General features: G+C 30.2%; 1 protein-coding gene across 1 annotated transcript in view; it reads left to right on the forward strand.

Annotated features, from left to right (window-relative positions):
- Positions 1–15264, forward strand: part of LOC114325157 (uncharacterized) — a 111251-nt gene extending 95987 nt beyond the window's left edge. The window contains exons 14-16 of the mRNA XM_050651933.1: positions 4436–4498; positions 11857–11964; positions 15005–15264. Coding sequence (XP_050507890.1) covers positions 4436–4498; positions 11857–11964; positions 15005–15088 — 255 coding nt within the window. The 3' untranslated portion in view covers positions 15089–15264. The remainder of the gene's footprint in view (positions 1–4435; positions 4499–11856; positions 11965–15004) is intronic.
- Positions 15265–18816: the final 3552 nt, after the last annotated feature.

The following is an 18816-nucleotide window of genomic DNA, read 5'->3' on the forward strand; positions in this document are numbered from 1 at the left end:
CTCGCCATGTTGTTATGATCTGCTTCTTATTAATTTTATATTAATTAATATTTATTTGATTAATTATTTAATTGTCGCAAATCATACATAAAAATTGAATAAAAAATCTCAAGGTGCCTTTTTATATTATTAAAAAAAATCCAAATTATCTCACGTTATACTTATCTTCTCTCGTGGGTTCAGTATCTCTGAGTTGATCCTAATCGGGATAAAATAGGGAAAAGAAATAAAGCAAAATATTAAAATAAAAATACAGAATTGTCTTTTATTTATCAAAATCAATACTCTGAAATCTATCGAATCTAAAAACCTGTGGACACAGATGTCCGAATGAAATTTTTACCACTTAAATTTATTATAGTTAAAAAAAAACAATTTATCGGTTTGTGCCCGATGACTTTGGTAAACAAACTAAACAAAACAAATTTATGTATTCGCAAGATTACCTATATTTACTATTTACTTTTTGAAATATTGGAATTTTAATTCATATGCTTTTTACTCAAAAATTTAGTTTCCGAACATAAAAATCTCTTTCACATAAATTGACTGACCTTTTGCTTCACTCACTCTGATGTCTTCTCGTGACCCAAAACAGCTCTCCCTCGTTGACTATGTTAAAGGCTACTCATCAAAGCCCTCTCCGTTCTCCAGCTTCAAAACTATCAGCATACCAGCACCAATTCTCCAACAAGCCGGGCCTCTTTTGACACGTACTTGATTCAAACAAAACTCCAAAAATTTTCTGCTCTCCTTCTCACGATAATACAGAATCAAAGAGGTATTTCGTCTCAATTTGATCTGTCTCTCGTTCCACTTTTCAACACTATTCTCCACTATCAAACAGCCACTGATATCTGCTAACTATCTATCCACTAACACGTCGAACCGCTCAGCGATGCCAAAAACATAATGATTTCTTTTTCAAACTCTCTCAATCATTCAAACTACTTTTCCCCTTCCACATTGCCAAGAAACAGAAACCTCGACTTTTCCATTCGACAAACAAAACAGTCATTTTCAAAATTATTCCGACAATCCTAATTACTTTCGGAGAAACTCTACAACATATACTCGTGTTGACACAAAGATATTAAAATTCCAACTTTCTTTTAAATTATCAATTTCGAGAAATTGATAATTATCTCTACCCTAAACAATCTTTTTCCATTTTAAATCTAAATACATCGTTATTTTCACTTTAATTATTCACAAAAGTCTTTAATGGTTCATCGGAAAGCTCATTAAAAGAGAAATCTACTTACATCCAAACTAAATTTTAATAAATTTTAAAACAGCTCAATATACAGGGTGTATCAAATTTATGTGCCCGCGTTATTTAAAAAAAAATTAATTTAATTTTTATTTTGCTTTTGATTGATAAAATGCAAACACAATAATACATAATATGTTATAACATATTTAAAACAATATAACTTGAAAAACAAACACAATATTAGTTATAAATTCCAATTAACATAAACAAAATGCGCTAATGTCACTGTCACTAAATTAAATGATAAACGTCGAAATTTTTAGTAAACAAGATATAAACGTAAAAAATATACTGACATTGTTACAGTTAAAATTCCTTTAAACATTTTTCGAAGTTAATTATTGGTATAAATTACAATAAATATTGTATTAAGAGGAAACAGTAGCGATCAACAGGTAGCCAAAACGCGTTCCAAGATTGCGGCTGTAATTTTGAATATTTTTTCGAGATATTTGGCACACGTATTCGTAATATAATAAAGAATGGCGGTACAGAGCCCAATTTGAAAAATATATTAATATGTGGAAATTACTCTGTAATGAAATACAATATTAAAAAAACGAGCCTGTACCGCCATTAAGAAGAACAAAAAAATACACTTTCTTCAAATAAACTTTTTTATCCGATGCCTAGATTTTGTGTCATTTTGGAACTACTAAAATTTTTTATTTCATTAGTAGTTCCAAAATGACACAAAATCTAGGCATCGAATAAAAAAGTTTATTTGAAGAAAGTGTATTTTTTTGTTCTTCTTAATGACGGTACAGGCTCATTTTTTTAATATTGTATTTAATTACAGAGTAATTTCCACATATTAATATATTTTTCAAATTGGGCTCTGTACCGCCATTCTTTATTATATTACGAATACGTATGCCAAATATCTCGAAAAAATATTCAAAAATACAGCCGCAATCTTGGAACGCGTTTTGGCTACCTGTTGATCGCTACTTTATCACCTTAAATAAACAAGTTTAAGTAATTTTAGTTGCAGTTTATATACGATTAATATTAAAAGTGGCATGCGCCACTTGAATCTAACTTCAGCCCGTGAGTAATGACCCGTGAGTAACTTCAGCCCGTGAGTACTGAATTATTACTCACGGGTACAGTAATGGGTGCTATTATCTATGAAAAAATAGCGAATAATTAGCATGTTATTAAACGGTCGTAGAAAAAATATATTAGTACAAAAATATGTGGTATTAGATACGTTATGTATTCTTGTACTCCAATAAAAAGTTTATGAATATCAAAGTAAGTTATCAATCGAAGTAGCACAGAAAACGACAATAAATATCGTTCCCATAACACCAGATTGACAACAAGTGGAATACTTTCTTTGGTTACACAGAAATTGAAAATGTTTATAAATTTTTATGAATATCGTTTTTTTTTTCATTACAAAGATATTTTAATTGGTTCCATTCTTCATTCCAACACGGCATATTAGTACAGTATTACATTGCTCTAGAATTTTTTTGCCTCACTTTCAAAATAAGTCAAGCTATTTTTTTCTGCTGTCTTACTTCGTCAGTTTTAAATAGTTCTTCTGACAGTCCGTTTTTTTGCTGAAATATCAGTTATGTTTGTAAACATTACACTGATCAATTCCTATTATTTGTATTTGACTCCGACTTTAATTATTGCGACTTAGAAATGGCGTTTATTGTTATCAATCGGTCCAAATATAATCAAAGTGCGATAAAAAACATTCTTTTGTAACCACGAAGGACACTGCGCTATAGATATTACCTACTGATCAGAGTGCATATCAACGCAAACCTGCATAAAAAAATGGCCAGGAAATTTCTAACACAGTGTCGTTTTCCTGCTGCTTCGTATTGCAGTAGTATTGCAAAGTAGTGAAAAAAACTACAATAAAAGAAATAGAGGATGTTAGAACGTCCACTGTATAGTCCCGATTTATTGCCTTGCGATTTTACGAAGAAGTACAAAACGCTGTGAAACAATTCTTTGAGTAACAGCCACAAGAATTCTTTAAACAGGGTTTACGTCGCACGTCGGTTCGTGAAACAATAGGATATGTGCTTTAATTGTATTGGTAAATATTGGCAAATATACACTAAGCATCAAAATTAACGCACCACCTTAAAAATGGGACATTTTTGATGTGTGGTTATTCACCAATACAGGGTGTTTCTAAATAGGTGTGACAAACTTTAAGGGGCAATTCTGCATAAATAAATAATGACCATTTGCTTTAAAAATATATGTCCGCAAATGCTTCTTTTCCGAGATACGGGATGTTGATTTTTTTTCTTACAAACTGACGATTTATTTATTGCTCTAAAACCGGTTGATATATGCAAATAAAATTCAGTAGGTTTTAAGAGGTAGTTATTGCGCATTTTTGACATAAAATTAAGAATTTTATATTCGCCATTGGCGTGCATACGGGTCATATTACCCGGTCATATTACCCGTATGCACGGCAATGGTGAATATAAAGTTGTTAATTGTATGCCAAAAAAAAATGCGCAATAACTACCTCTTAAAACCTACCAAATTCCATTTGCATATCTGAACCGGTTTTAGAGCAATAAATAAATCGTCAGTTTGTAAGAAAAAATTCAACATCCCGTATCTCGGAAACGAAGCATTTGCGGACATATGTTTATAGAGCAAAGGGTCATTATTTTTTCTAATGTTAAGAAAGCCTAAACCTACAGTTGAGTTTTAATTTAAATATTTTATATACGCCATTCAATATTTTATATAAAATATATTTTATATATTTATTTCCTTAAACTTTGAGGAAAAAACACACTATCATTGTTACACCCGGTATACAATGACACTTATCTGTTTAGCAACAATATTATTACATCGATATTCTTGAAGAATAAAGCTATAACATATTTAAAAAATCACTAAAATTGGACAACAGGTTTAGGAAATACAAGACATCAAAAATGTCTTGTATTTCCTAAGGTGGTGTGTTAATTGTGATGCTTAGTGTATTATATATATTTTTCTGAAACAAAGATGGGTTTCAATTTTCAGTTTTATAATATTTAACTTTTCTGCATTAATAATAATAATAGGAATTTCTTTTACTATTATTATTTTTTGTAAAAAAAAATATATAAACGATCTACAATTATTAGTCTAATAATTTGATTTACCTTATTTTAGAAAGGTGTTGGCGTTCTAACCGCAAAACTATTATCAGGGATTTTGCCAGCCTTGAGCGTTGAGGTTCGTATGAAAAAATAATGTCTTTGTTAAACACCAACATGACTAATTAATCCTATTATTCCCAACAAATCACATTAACTTTCTTATTTGCACTATTTGCATAATTTAATAATTTAATCATTATCAATTTAAGTTTATTATTTTATGTTTTAGTAGAGGATCCGGTATAAGGTCGATCTGCACCAATCCGTTTAATGGATAAATAATGATGGATAATCGATAGGGATGGTGTTCTGCAATAATAGTCTAACCCACATATCTACTGCTCAGAGTAAATGAGCACAATTTATTCACCTACTTTAAAAAAATCACTGATAGAAAATAAGGCTTTCTGGTCACATTTTTATATTGCAATAATTACAGGCTACCTTAAAAAACGTACACCAGACAAATAAATAAAATCATTTTATTGTAAAAATAATTTAAAGCGGCACAGACAGTTTTTGCAAAAATTTTAAAATATAAGTTGGTTCTTTTGCAATAAGCGACTATCCCTCTGAAATGATAAATACAAAGAGAAAAACTGCGAATTCAACTTCATTACTAATAGTAAGTAAATGTTACTAATTAAGTTCGTACTCGATTTGATCTTGGTCCAATGGTATCCCTTTATGGAATTATCCCTATGAAATGTTTCTATATCCAGTAAAGACTCATATTAATGTTAGACACTTGTGTCAAAACATTGATATTATACAAAAAGAACATTATCGGGAATGTACAGTTAAGTGGAAGGAGTATGGAAAAATTTATACTGATGGATCGAAATCGGAACATGGAGTTGGTTGTACCGTTTATTACCCTTCTAAAAATATTAAGTTAATATACAAACTACCAGAAATGTTGTCAATTTTCAGTGCAGAGCTTATTGACATAAAACTAGCAATTAGTATGTGTTTAGAACAAGAAGATGATAAATTTGTTATATTCACAGACTCTAAAAGTTCTGTAGAAAAACTTAAAAAGTTTTGTTTAAATCCTAATTTAAATTATATACTTCTTGATATTTTGGAATTTTATCACAATGTATTAAGGCTATGGGTACATAATTCGCAAATATTTTACGTGTATCCCTACTTTTTCTGTCTTTACACGGCAAATTACGTGTAGTAAAATTCACACTGGTGTGGATATGTAAACATTACTAGAATGTCATTCTACTTGAAAATGTCATAATTAATTTAAAGAGATGGCTTTTGAATGTTCTTGGATAACTGTTATTTTTATAATTGCAAATTATTAATTCAGTTAATAAATGTGATAATTTTTTCACTAACTATGTTTTCAGTGATTGTAATAATTTATTTGTACAACAAAAACTAATAATCAATCGAGAAAAGAGGAAAAGTGTTAAAGTGATTTTTTAATAATATGTTGTTATTTTGGAACGCTTACAATTTTGAACATCTCTAACAACAAAATACTTGGATCACAGGATATATCTGATGTATTCTCTGCTTGGATCTTTCACAAATAATACACAATAAATAACTTTTTATTAAGTTCACGTCTTAAATCAATTATTTATCAAATACACTATATATCAATAATATTTAATCAATTTCTCAAAATATTCCCGATGCAATGTCAAATATTTAAAATTGTCACTGATTGTCAGTGTCTGACTGACAATATATGCTGACAATATTATATTCGGTTGAGTGCGTTGTAAGACAAAGACAGATTTGGAAAATATTACCACGGCATTGTGTTCATTTTTTTCAAATCCTGAAAAAACCAATAAATATTTTTGAAAAATTTAAACGCAGAATGAAAGACTAAATTATTACCGAGGGCCGAAAGTCCCTTAGAATAAATAAAAAGTTTATTTTGAATGAGATATTTGAATTTAAAAATCACACTAAATTTTCTCTTAGTTTTTTCACCCCTGTAACTTATTAAAATAAACATTGTAGAAGTTCTCAGGGACTTTCGGCCCTCGCTAATAACGTAATCTTTCATTCTGCGTTTAAATTTTTCCAAAATACTTATTAGTTTTCTCAGGATTTGAAAAAAATGAATCCCCATTTGAATAGCATTGCAGCCGAAAATACGTTCCGATCCTCTTAAGTATGGGAAAACAAATTTATATTTCATGGATCAAAGCCCATTCAGGTATAGATGAAAATGAAGAAGTGGATTCTTTAGCAAAAAATGGTGCGAAAAATGGAAGAATACTCGGATCAAAAATACCAGAGTCTGACTTTATTCCAATTTTTCGAAAGGAACTAAAGGAAAATTGGCAGCTAAAATATGAATTAGGAGAGAAGGGACAGTTTTTTAAGAATATACAACCAAAAATAAAGGACAAAACATGGTTTGAGAATATATGTAATCGTTCAATATTCGGATTATAAGTCGAATGCGCTGTAATCATGCCTTATTTCCCGTGTATAAATGTAAAATAGGTTTGTTAGATAATAATAAATGTCTGTGTGATGAAATTGCCGATTTACAACATATTATTTTAGAATGTCCTTTAAAAAATTAGAAATTGTCAAGCTTTATCAAAATTTAATATCTTACAATATGAAATTTCCAATAAATGTTTCAAATCTATTGACATTAGAGGATAATAGTATTTATAATATTATATATCAGTATGTAAAATCTACTAACATTACATTGTAAGCAGTATTGCGACAGACAAAAAAAAATGTTTCATTGTAAGCTCAAACCGAAAAAATAATTAAAAAAATAAATAAAAAAACAAACAACAACAAAATAAAATATGTACTAAAAAATAAAAAAATAATAATAATAATATAAAAAACAAAACAATAAAAAATATACATAAACCCTAATAAAACGAAGAGAAATAAAAAAATTAAAAAAAAACAAAAAAAAATACAAAAAAATAATAATAAAAATACGCAAACAAAATCATTAGGCATTTACTAACATACCATTATTTTATTGTATACAAATTATTGTACACTCAATGTACCACGTATATAAATGTAAGTATAAGTAAGCAATGGTTGATAAAGCTATAAGAAAACATGACTGGCCTTTTGGCTACGCCAGTGCCACTAACTTAGTTAAAAAAAAAGATTTGATCTTGATAAATCGCGAAATCTGGATTTAACCCAATTCCTTCTAAATCTTCTTCAAAACCTTCATAGCCGAGGTTGTTCAGAAATCCATAAAAAGGCATCGCATCTTGGGGAATTACTTACACAAATCTTTAAGGTCCTTTATTTTTTCAGCAACACTGGTTTGCCATTTAGCCACAAGGGAGACAACTCAACATTTTTTAAAACAGGTTTTCGACCTTAACCTGATTTTTTAATATTTACCTTCGAAAATTGTTCATTTATCCTCACATGTTTTTTCATGTACTAAACTATAAGATTTTCCTTTGTAGTATTTATTACATTTGTCTTTAGCCAATTATTATTAATATCATCCTTATTTCTATCTGTTTTGCGATTGGTTATTGATTGTTGCAATAGATTAACCCTTAAACGCCCAACCTTTTTTAGGTTCCATGTACGCCCAAGGGTGGGTGAAAAATTTCCACCTCGAAAATAGCTAATATATTTATTGAGAGTTGTTGAAAATGGATTAAACTTAAGCATCTTATGCTTACTAAACACAGAATCTTCTAAAATATTAATATAAACAATTTACAAACCTTACAACAAAATTACAATATGCATCAAAATTAACATACCAGTAAAAGCCAGTAATTCAGATTTGTCGATTTTCTTCATATTCTTTCTTTCAGCCTCCTCATTGGCGGATAATTATGTAGATTATGTAATTATTATACATCGATAATTATATGGATTATCTTCCTACCAACGAGAAATTATATAGAAACCTTTAGTAACAAGCTTTGCCAAGGGTGTACTTTTTATGCCCATCCATATTTAACTCAATATGCTGCTTTTGTTTTCAAAAATATTGGTAGAACTAAATTAACATTCGATAATGGGCTGTCTTTTTAACAATAAATAATTTTGAAAAAAAAATTAAACACGTAATAAATATGTTACAAGGGAATACGCATTAGGTGGACATTTTTTACCCACCTTGGGCTTTTAAGGGTTAATTGAAACCATTTCTTCGATTTTAAGTCAAAATAGGTTATAGCTAACTTGAGAAATAATCATAATTGTTAATTGTCCCTGAATTAAGAACAATTACCAACTTTGTGATTTTTCGCCTTAAAATATTACAACAACGACAATATTGTATACAGGGTGAGTCATGAGGAACTGTACATACTCCTGCCTCATATAGAGGCTCCTATGGGGAATAACAAATGACCATTAAAAATTGTCTGCTCCCCTTGTTTAATAATATACAGGGCGAGATTCGCATTTTGACAGAAATTTATATTCGTCATAATTTTTGAACGGTCAAATCGATGTGTCTCTTATTTTGGTCAATCGTTACACTATTACCACCTAATCAACTGATTTATTCAAACTAGAAAAAAATCAGGTCCGGCTTTAAAAATTAGTTCGTTTGGGTCGTTGAAAAAATTTCACTCTGTATACGCTTCTTAAAAACTTTAATATGAATTTTACAAATTAGGCAAATAGGCAAGTAAAATGGCGTATTTATTTTTTCCCCACACGATTACTTAATTTTTTATAAAAAAAATCAAATTTGACTATGAATTAAAAGTTTGGTAAAGTAAACCATAGATTTAAAAAAATTAACTTTTATTACCAAAATTAATTTTTTTTACAAATATTTGATTTATTTTACCACCCAATCAACTGATTTATTCAAACTAGGAAAAAATCAGGTCCGGCTTTAAAAAATTAGTTCGTTTGGGTCTTAGAAAAAATTTCACCCTGTATACGCTTTTTGAAAACTCTAATATGAATTTTACAAGTTAGACAAATAGGCAATTAAAATGACATATTTATTTTTTTCCCCACATGATTACCTAATTTTTTATAAAAAAATTAAATTTGACTATGAATAATAATTAAAAGTTTGGTAAAGTGAACCATACATTTAAAAAAATTTACTTTCATTACAAAAATTATTTTTTTTAACAAATATTTAATTTATGTTACCACCCAATCAACTGATTTATTCAAACTAGAAAAAAATCAGGCCCGGATTTAAAAAATTATTTCGTTTGGGTCTTAGAAAAAATTTCACCCTGTATACGCTTTTTGAAAACTCTAAAATGAATTTTACAAATTAGACAAATAGGCAATTAAAATACATAATTATTTTTTTCCCCACACGAATACTTAATTTTTTATTAAAAAATCAAATTTGTCACAATCGGAATTTTAACCTAAAAGTGAAAAAAAAAGATGATATCACGGTTTAACTCGCTACAACGTTCCATTTAAAAATTTTTTTTGAAATTTTTACAGCACATATCTCTTACCATTGTGAAGACTATGACAGTTCATTCATAAAAGTTATGAATTTAAAAAATAAAAGGTGCAGATTCGTGAATTGCAAAGTTAAATCGCAAAAGTTAAGTATGTTAAACTATAGAGTCCAAAGAGAAGTGTTGTAGTTTTAGATCTAGACGTGTTTTAGATCTAGAAAAAAAAATGGTGAAACTTTTAATTTTAAGAAAAACGTTGTTTATTTTTTTTTATTTTTATGGTAAACTTGTGATTTTGACAAATTTGATTTTTTAATTAAAAATTAAGTAATCGTATGGGGAAAAAATAAATATGCCATTTTAATTCCCTATTTGTCTAATTTGTAAAATTCATATTAGAGTTTTCAAAAAGCGTATAGGTACAGGGTGAAATTTTTTCTAAGACCCAAACGAATTAATTTTTTAAAGCCGGACCTGATTTTCTTCTAGTTTGAATAAATCAGTTGATTGGGTGGTAACATAAATCAAATATTTGTTTAAAAAAATTAATTTTTGTAATAAAAGTTAATTTTTTTTAAATCTATGGTTCACTTTACCAAATTTTTAATTCATAGTCAAATTTGATTTTTTTATAAAAAATTAAGTAATCGTGTGGGGAAAAAAATAAATATGTTATTTTAATTGCCTATTTGTCTAATTTTCAAAATTAATATTAGAGTTTTCAAAAAGCGTATACAGGGTGAAATTTTTTCTAAGACTCAAACGAACTAATTTTTTAAAGCCAGACCTGATTTTTTTCTAGTTTGAATAAATCAGTTGATTAGGTGGTAATAGTGTAACGATTGACCAAAATAAGAGACACGTCGATCTGACCGTTCAAAAATTATGACGAATATAAATATCTGTCAAAATGCGAAACTCGCCCTGTATATTATTAAACAATGGGAGCAGACACTTTTTAATGGTCATTTGTTATTGCCCATAGGGGCCTCTATACGAGGTAGGAGTATGTACAGTTCCTCATGACTCACCCTGTATCCTGCCGCACATTTAAAACAATGAAAACAAGCTTACAAACATTTGCAACAAGCGCCTAACCCAAATATACCTAATAAAAACGTGGGTTAGACTATGTTTTCCTGTTTTCATATTATTTGACGAAAGTGGTTTAGAAGTTTGTTCACAGGTGCCCATATGAGCATAGATATGGCTTATATCATTTTTGCTTGAGGTAGTATGCGCTATGATGAACAGTTTGACAGGTCTATCCTCATTTTTGTAAACAAATGTGGGTTAGACTCTTGCTGCAAAACAGAATCCGATAATGTTACAAATTATAAAAAACAAGGGGTCCCCGGCTATAATTAATTAATAATTAAAAATTGACTTTTTTATAAATTAAAAAAAAAGAAATTCGTCCCGGGCAGATATTATTTTAGATATTTGAAGCTCACAAACACAAGTAAAAAATATTATTTTTGTAATCAGCAAGTACCTTAGGTCAAGTTCAAACCTTCTTCCATCAGGTACCGATAAGAATTTTTGCCATGTTTTATGCTAAAATATATTTTTTTAATTGTTAATGAAGGAAGGTTCCTGATGGGACGGCTAAATTAAAAACTAAAAACAATGTTTTAAAATGAAATAAGTCCCAAATATTTAACAACAGCTGATAAAATATGGTTTGCGCTTGTATTGAATTTAGGTACTTTAAAAATTTTCATCTGTTGTTCTTTTTTCAGTTCTAAATTGCTTATAACTTGAAAACGATCAACTTAAGAAAAAAATTACAAAAGATTTTCTTTATTTCAAATCATCCAAGAAATCTAAAATAATAACTGTCCGGGCAGAACATTGTTTTTATTTCTAAAAAACAGTTATTTTTTAGTTATTAATTAATTATAGTCACAACACAATTATATTGGGCTCACCTTGTTTTTTATACTTTGTAACATATCCAATAATTTTTATCCATTAAACAGATCGAAGCAGATTGACCTTAGATCGGATCCTCTATTATTAAGTTTATTTTACGTCCTGTTTGTAGCCAAGCGATGACGATATGGGAGGAAAATTTGGAGTCAAACCTGGTGGTCTTGATATTGGTGGATTTCTGGGAGGTTTCGTTAAAACGGTCTTTGGAGCTAGTGGAGGAGTAAGTATTTATTTTACTATCTCGTCTAGAAAGTCTACTACCGAACCTGTACTTAAGCCACTTTCGCGTCATTGTGTTTTAAATGCATTCATTTTTTTCTAATTCTGAGAAAACTAGTAGAAAGTATTTTTGAAAAATTTAAACGCAGAATGAAAGACTACATTATTACGGAGGGCCGAAAGTCCCTCAGGATAAACAAAAAGTTTCTTTTAAATGAGATATTTAAAATTAAAAATCACACTAAATTCTCTCTGTTTTTTACCCCGGTAACTTATTAAAATAAACAATATAGAAGTTTTCAGGGACTTTCGGCCCTCGGTAATAATGCAATCTTTCATTCTGCGTGTAAATTTTTCAAGAATACTTATTAATTTTTTCAGGATTTGAAAAAAATTAATGCATTTAAGACACATTGGCGCAAAATTCTGCGCCCACGCTCTTAAGTTGTAAATTGTAAAAGCATTCCACGTTCTATTATGCGTAGATAGAAAGTGGCATCAAACTATAACTGAATGACAGAAAACTGATCAGTATTTGTATTAAATTGTAGTATGTAGATCAATTACGGCATTGTTGTTCTCATTAATTTTTTTTCATTCTTCGTATCTGGTTTTCCATTCCTTTTTCTACTAGTATTTTCCATACTTTCTGTATTGGTACTTTATCGGTGGCTTTTCTGGATCAATAAATGCTACATATGTTTTTTTTCTTGCATCCCTTTTGTGTTATCTGGTTTAAAGTAAATATTTGATCCTGTATACCACTTATATAAAACTTTGTACTTCGTCTAGTGTGTGTTCTGTTATTATTCTTAATCTTTTGTTCATTATTTTTTCTAAGAGTTTCATACATCTAGAAAACAACTACAATCATCGGTAGTTATTGAATTCTCTATCTTCTTTTTTTTATATTCGTAGGTACTCTTAACGCCACTTTGCAATCTTCCGGGGTATTTCTAGTTTTCCATATTTTATTCATTATTTTTATTATTATTTGTTTTCTATTGTTTCCCATGTTTTTATAATTTCTGTTGTTAATCGGGAGCTTTTTCTGTTGTTAATCAGGAGCTTTTTGATACTTCAATGTTCTTATTGCCTCTTCTAGTTCTTCCTAATTTATTGAGTTTTCTGTGTTATCTTTCAATATATTATTTCATTTTTCGCTTAAATAATCCTTAAAAAACTAATAAATATTTTTAAAAATTTAAACGCAGAATGAAAGATTAGGTTATTACAGAGGTCCGAAAGGTCCTTAGAACAAACGAAAATTTCTTTTCGATGAGATATTTAAAATTAAAAATCACTCAATTTTCTCTTCTTTTTCACCCCTGTAACTTATTAAAATAAAGATTATAGTTTTTAATTAACTCTTTTCTCAAATATTCTTGTTATTTCTTTGTTTCTTAGCTTACACGTTTTTGTCGTCTATTTTCTAATTGGTTTTTCTATTTCTTTACTTGATTTTCCTCCTTTTTTATTTCTTGTCATATCTTATTTACTTGGTCGCTGCCTATTAACTGAAAGTTTAATAATGAGATCAATATAGCTTTTTACCAGTTTTATTTTGGTAAATGGTAAGTTTGCTAACATCGTCGCTTGACTGTCCAAGTAACCCTGAATACGATCATAAGGGTAAAAACATGCCGAAGATACATGGATGAGCGCGGTGTAGGTCGCGATCGCGGTCGCTACATCGATATCAAAACAAACCTTCATTTTCTTATGAGATCGCACATACCAAGGACACAGCATAATAAACGAGACCAACAAGGACACTCCCCGATGTCGCCTTTGAAGTTGAAAAGTACAGAGTCGCCATTTTGTGCGTAGTACATTTCAGTGGCGATGTGATGTGTTCGTTCATCAGTGTTGCCGATGTCACTATATGAAATTATATTAAGCCACTGCTAAAATGATCAGATTTTGCCAAAAATTACCTTAAAATTTTTGATTTTGGTAGTTTCTAAGGGTAATAAAAATACATTAAGAAAAAAGTTATTTTATTCAACTTGTTAATTCAAAAATACTTGTAACAAAATTATATGTAATATATTACTATAATAAAACTACATCTGGATCGCTTTCAAATAAAATCTCCTCATCCTCATCTTTAAAAATAAAGACTGTGATTAACATAATTTAACATTTTTTGTCTGTTTGAAAGCAGTAACATTCTTTTACTCCTTCACTTTTGCTAACAATAATTTAATATTTGCTCACAGATCGCATTTAAACGTCGACAGAAAACGATATCTAAGAAAACGTAATTTTTTTTATTTCTGCATTGCTGCATTATCAGTTTTTGCACTAACTTTATTACCCGTAAGAGATTCTTTTTGAATATTTCCTGGAATTTCTGCAAAAGATTAACAATACAATCGCCATTCATCGTCAATATTTTGTGTTATGTTAATAAATATTTATTATTAGAATGTCATAAAAGTTAAGTAAATCTGAAAATTATATACAAATCGGCAAAACTGTCGATTTTCTACACTGTCTGGTACTACGCCAAAAATGGCCGACGATCTGCGCAGTACTAATAGTGCGCGAACTTTTCCCGCCTTCTAGTGTGTCACTGCTGTTGCGTTTTATATGCTGTGCCAAGGATGTGTCACCCGTTCACCCTCACGACCTTGCATCGCGGTTTACAGCGATGTCGATGCCAAAACAGGATACGGAAAGTATCTTCGGTATGTTCTGCCCGTCATCGATGTAAACCTCGACCGCGATCGCGACCTACACCGCGCTCATCCATGTATATTCGGCATGTTTTTACCTTTAGCCACTTTTGTGTTTTTCAAATTAAGCGTCCAAAATATCCCACCACCAAAATTGATCATCAAAAATCGGCTTCAGTAGATTAGATAGTAGTGTTAGGTTATTCCACGGTGAATATGATAGCAGTTGTATTATTTTAATTGCCCAAAATGTATGACCTTTAATTTTGTGGTTCAGAAAATAGGTTGAGAAGAGGAATAATTTAGACAGGCCAATAATTTTGTAAATATTAATATTTATATTGCATATCACTTTTTTAGGGCTTTAATCCTGTGCAGTTTATAATATCAACTGTATCATCCCTCTCCAACTCGAAACCAAAAGGGAAATCTAAAAAAGAATAAAACAATAATTTTCTGGTGTAAATATCAGCCTTGTAACTCGTGAATCCAAAAAAATCTGTCTAGTCTTATGTTTTTGTATAATTAATTATGTTAGTTATTAATTGATTTTGAAATATATTGTAATATTGTAAAATTCCAAGTAATAATTTTATTCAATAAACTAATTTATTTTATAATTATTATGAAACTTATTACCGATGACACCTCAAATATTTTACATTGAAATTATTAAAAAATTTTGAGGATATTATCTAAGATTTACGACAAAAGTTTACGAGGCCGTTTTATCTATGCCTAAACATTACATACGTGATCGGACAAACATAATATTGACTTTCTTTTATTTCAATAGCTAACGAACATAATTTTAAACTTATTCTAATAGTTCTAGAATTATTTTACAATGGCCTCGATAATTATGCTCACCGTAATCTTATTATCAGTATCTTGTTATTAATATAATTTATGTATCATAATAAGGCCATATTTATTATGAATTAATTTTTCCACCAACACCACTAAAAATGCACAAAGGCGCACGGAGGCACAAAGGCGCATGGAAAGATCGATTCTCGGCGTGACAAAAAAAGACAAAATAAGGAACCAAGGCCTGAGGAAAAGAACAGGTGTCACTGATGTCGTCGAACGTATAGCCAAGCTGAAATGGAATTGGGCAGGTCACATAGCGGGACTGAAAGTCTCAAGAGGAACAGAAAACTAATTGACTGACGCCTAAGAGAAGACAAACGCAGCAGAGGACGACCACCAATACGCTGGATGAACGACATTAAACGGATATCCAAAAAATGGCAACAAGACGTACAGAACCGTGGAGGGTGGCGAAAAATAAGAGAGACCTATGTCCAGCAGTGGACAGAAGAGGTTGCATTGCAAAAAAGTGATAAATGATTGTGGTAAGACATATTTTACGTTAGCGTAAGATAAAAATATATCACTGTCAAAAACAGTTCATGAATATAACATTAATTAATTAATATAATTCTTCTTCACCCATTTTCTGTCCACTACTGAACACAGGTTTCTTTGATGTTTCTCCGTACTTTTTTATATCATTAAGTTATCTCTTTTGGTGTCTTCCGACACCATGTTTTGTCTGTTTTGATCACCAGATTATGTGTATGTACATTCAAAAACGGACAATGTTCTACACAACCTGTTGGTATTCACTCTTTTGGTAATATCGTCTGTGTATTGGGATACACTGAATCTCAGTAATCATCTTATTAAGACAAATTCTTTAATAATTAAATGGCTTTGGTAAAACAAATACGTTTGTCTATAATAAATACGATTGACCTACATTACCACATCAATGCATGGGTTTTTGATACAAGGTCAGTTTGAAATAATAATTAGTATAAGTTATTTATAATCTAGTCGATTCAGCAGTTTTAGTATCACTCTCACTTTTTGTTTATATAAAACAATAAACACGGCAATCCACTTTTAGTTATACTTTCACGGAGAAAAGATTAGTCAATTGGTATTTGAGATTCCAGCGAGCAACATCACAGCTAATAAATATTTAGCCACCAACTCTTTACCGCAGTTACTTAGCATATAAATAAATGAGTTTGAAGTAAATAGTGTATCCAGTTAATCAACCCCATTACAACAACCAAATTCTTTTATATCTGTAAAATTGCTGAATTTCTTAAATTACCGCTTGACAAAGAATACACCTGGCACTATTGCGAAGGAGATCAGTTGCTTTATTAGCTGATGGGTCTAGTAGTATAACCAATTTGATCCAAAAGTGATTCTACGGGACTTGCAGGATTCGCGGACTCGCCTTCGGCTCGTCCTAGAAACTTCCTATTCAGTCCATAAAATACCAGTTTCGGAACTTCTTACGTAAATTAGAACGCTTAAGCTAGCGGGGCCACATGAACTAAATCTACATAGTTTAACATACGCCGTATTTTTTTACCCATTTTACACTAATTTATTACCACCTTATTATTTTTTGGCCCCTTACCCAACCTTAAGGGGAGATGTTACTCTAACGTAACATTCACGCTAGCAGAAAAAAAAATCCACTAGAGCGGAATTCAATTTAAACTACGCCGTGCTTTTTCAACAATTTTTTACTAATTGATTGCCACCCTAATTAAGGGAGTTGCTTAGCTAGGTTAATATAGGTACAGGCTAGAAAAATTTTAAAATAATGTTCCACATGAGCGGAATTAAATTTAACCTATGCGATATTGTTTCACCAATTTTATACTAATTTATTTCCACACTAATATAATTTGTCACCTCTATACCACCCTTAGGGGAAGCAATTCCGCTAGCTTAAGATTTCAAGCTAGTAAAATTTTAAAAAAATTGCTTTTGAAATACTACAGTGGTCTTCTAGGTTTTTGCAAATTTATCACCGCCCTAATCATTTTTCACTCCTCAACTACCTCTTGCCGGAGGTGAATAATTTAGTTAGTTTAAATTTAGGGTGAAAAAATATTGTTTTATAATAATTACACTGTACTGTAGGTACTTATAAATCAAATAAGAAAGTGTTTTGGTAAGTTTTTACTAAACTTTGACCACTACGATAATTGTCCACTGTCCACCCCTAAACCAATTTTATTTTTAAACCTTGCTGCTAGCTTAATATTCGACCTAGCAAAATTCAAAAAAAAATTAAATAGAACAGTGTTCAGTTTTTACGAATTTATTACCGCATATTAATTTTCAACTCTCAACTACCCCTTATGAGTAATCGATAATCCTGTCTTCTCACAAGGGGTAACTGAAATTTTTTTATTGTGCTGACTCGAATATTAAGCTAAAATTATTAGAGTGGTAATAAATTCATAGAAACCTAGTAAAACACTCTGGTATTTCAAAAAAAATTATTTTTTAATACTGCTAACCTGAAATCTTAAGATAGCGGAATTGCTTCCCCTAAGGGTGGTTTAAAGGTGAAAAATAAATAGGTTGGTAATAAATTCGTAAAAACCTAGCAGAATACAGTATTTCAAAAACAATATGTTTTTGAATTCTGTTCAAGCTTGAATACTGAGGGTGGATAAGGGGTGAAAAATTATAGGTCTGGATCCCCCATAAGAAAAAAAAGTTAATTAATAGCATGCTGAAAATTTGTTAATAGCTTAACGGTGTCTAGTCGGACAAACTTTAATATATGGGAACACTGGAACAGGGGAAGTTTTAGTGGTGGAACAGATTAAAAATTTGGAACGTTAGACTACGAAAAGGTCAGATGTATTTTGTCGGACAGAACTTCCAATTGATTTGTTGCCCTTTCATTAAACTCTCATGCAAAAATCAGACTGGTGTTTGTCACCGACTGGGCATTTTAATGACTGGAACACGAAGAACATGCCAAATGACAGGAATCATGTTGGTTAGTAATAGCAGTCTGATTTTTGCGTGAGAGTTTAATGAAAGGGTAACAAATCAATTAGAAGTTCTGTCCGACAAAATACATCTGACGTTTTCGTAGTCTGACTTTCCAAATTTTTAACCTGTTCCACAATTAAAACTTAAACCCTTAAACGCCTAAGGGTGGGTAAAAAATGTCCACCTAATCAGTATTCCCTTGTAACATATTTATGACATGTTTAAAAATTTTCCAAAAATTATTTATTGTTAAAAAGACAGCCTTTTATCGAATGTTAAATTGGTTCTACCGATATTTTTGAAAATAAAAGTAATGAGTTAAATATGGGTGGGCATAAAAAGTACAC

This window comes from Diabrotica virgifera, chromosome 5 (assembly GCF_917563875.1).
Source record: "Diabrotica virgifera virgifera chromosome 5, PGI_DIABVI_V3a".
Classification (NCBI taxonomy): domain Eukaryota; kingdom Metazoa; phylum Arthropoda; class Insecta; order Coleoptera; family Chrysomelidae; genus Diabrotica; species Diabrotica virgifera.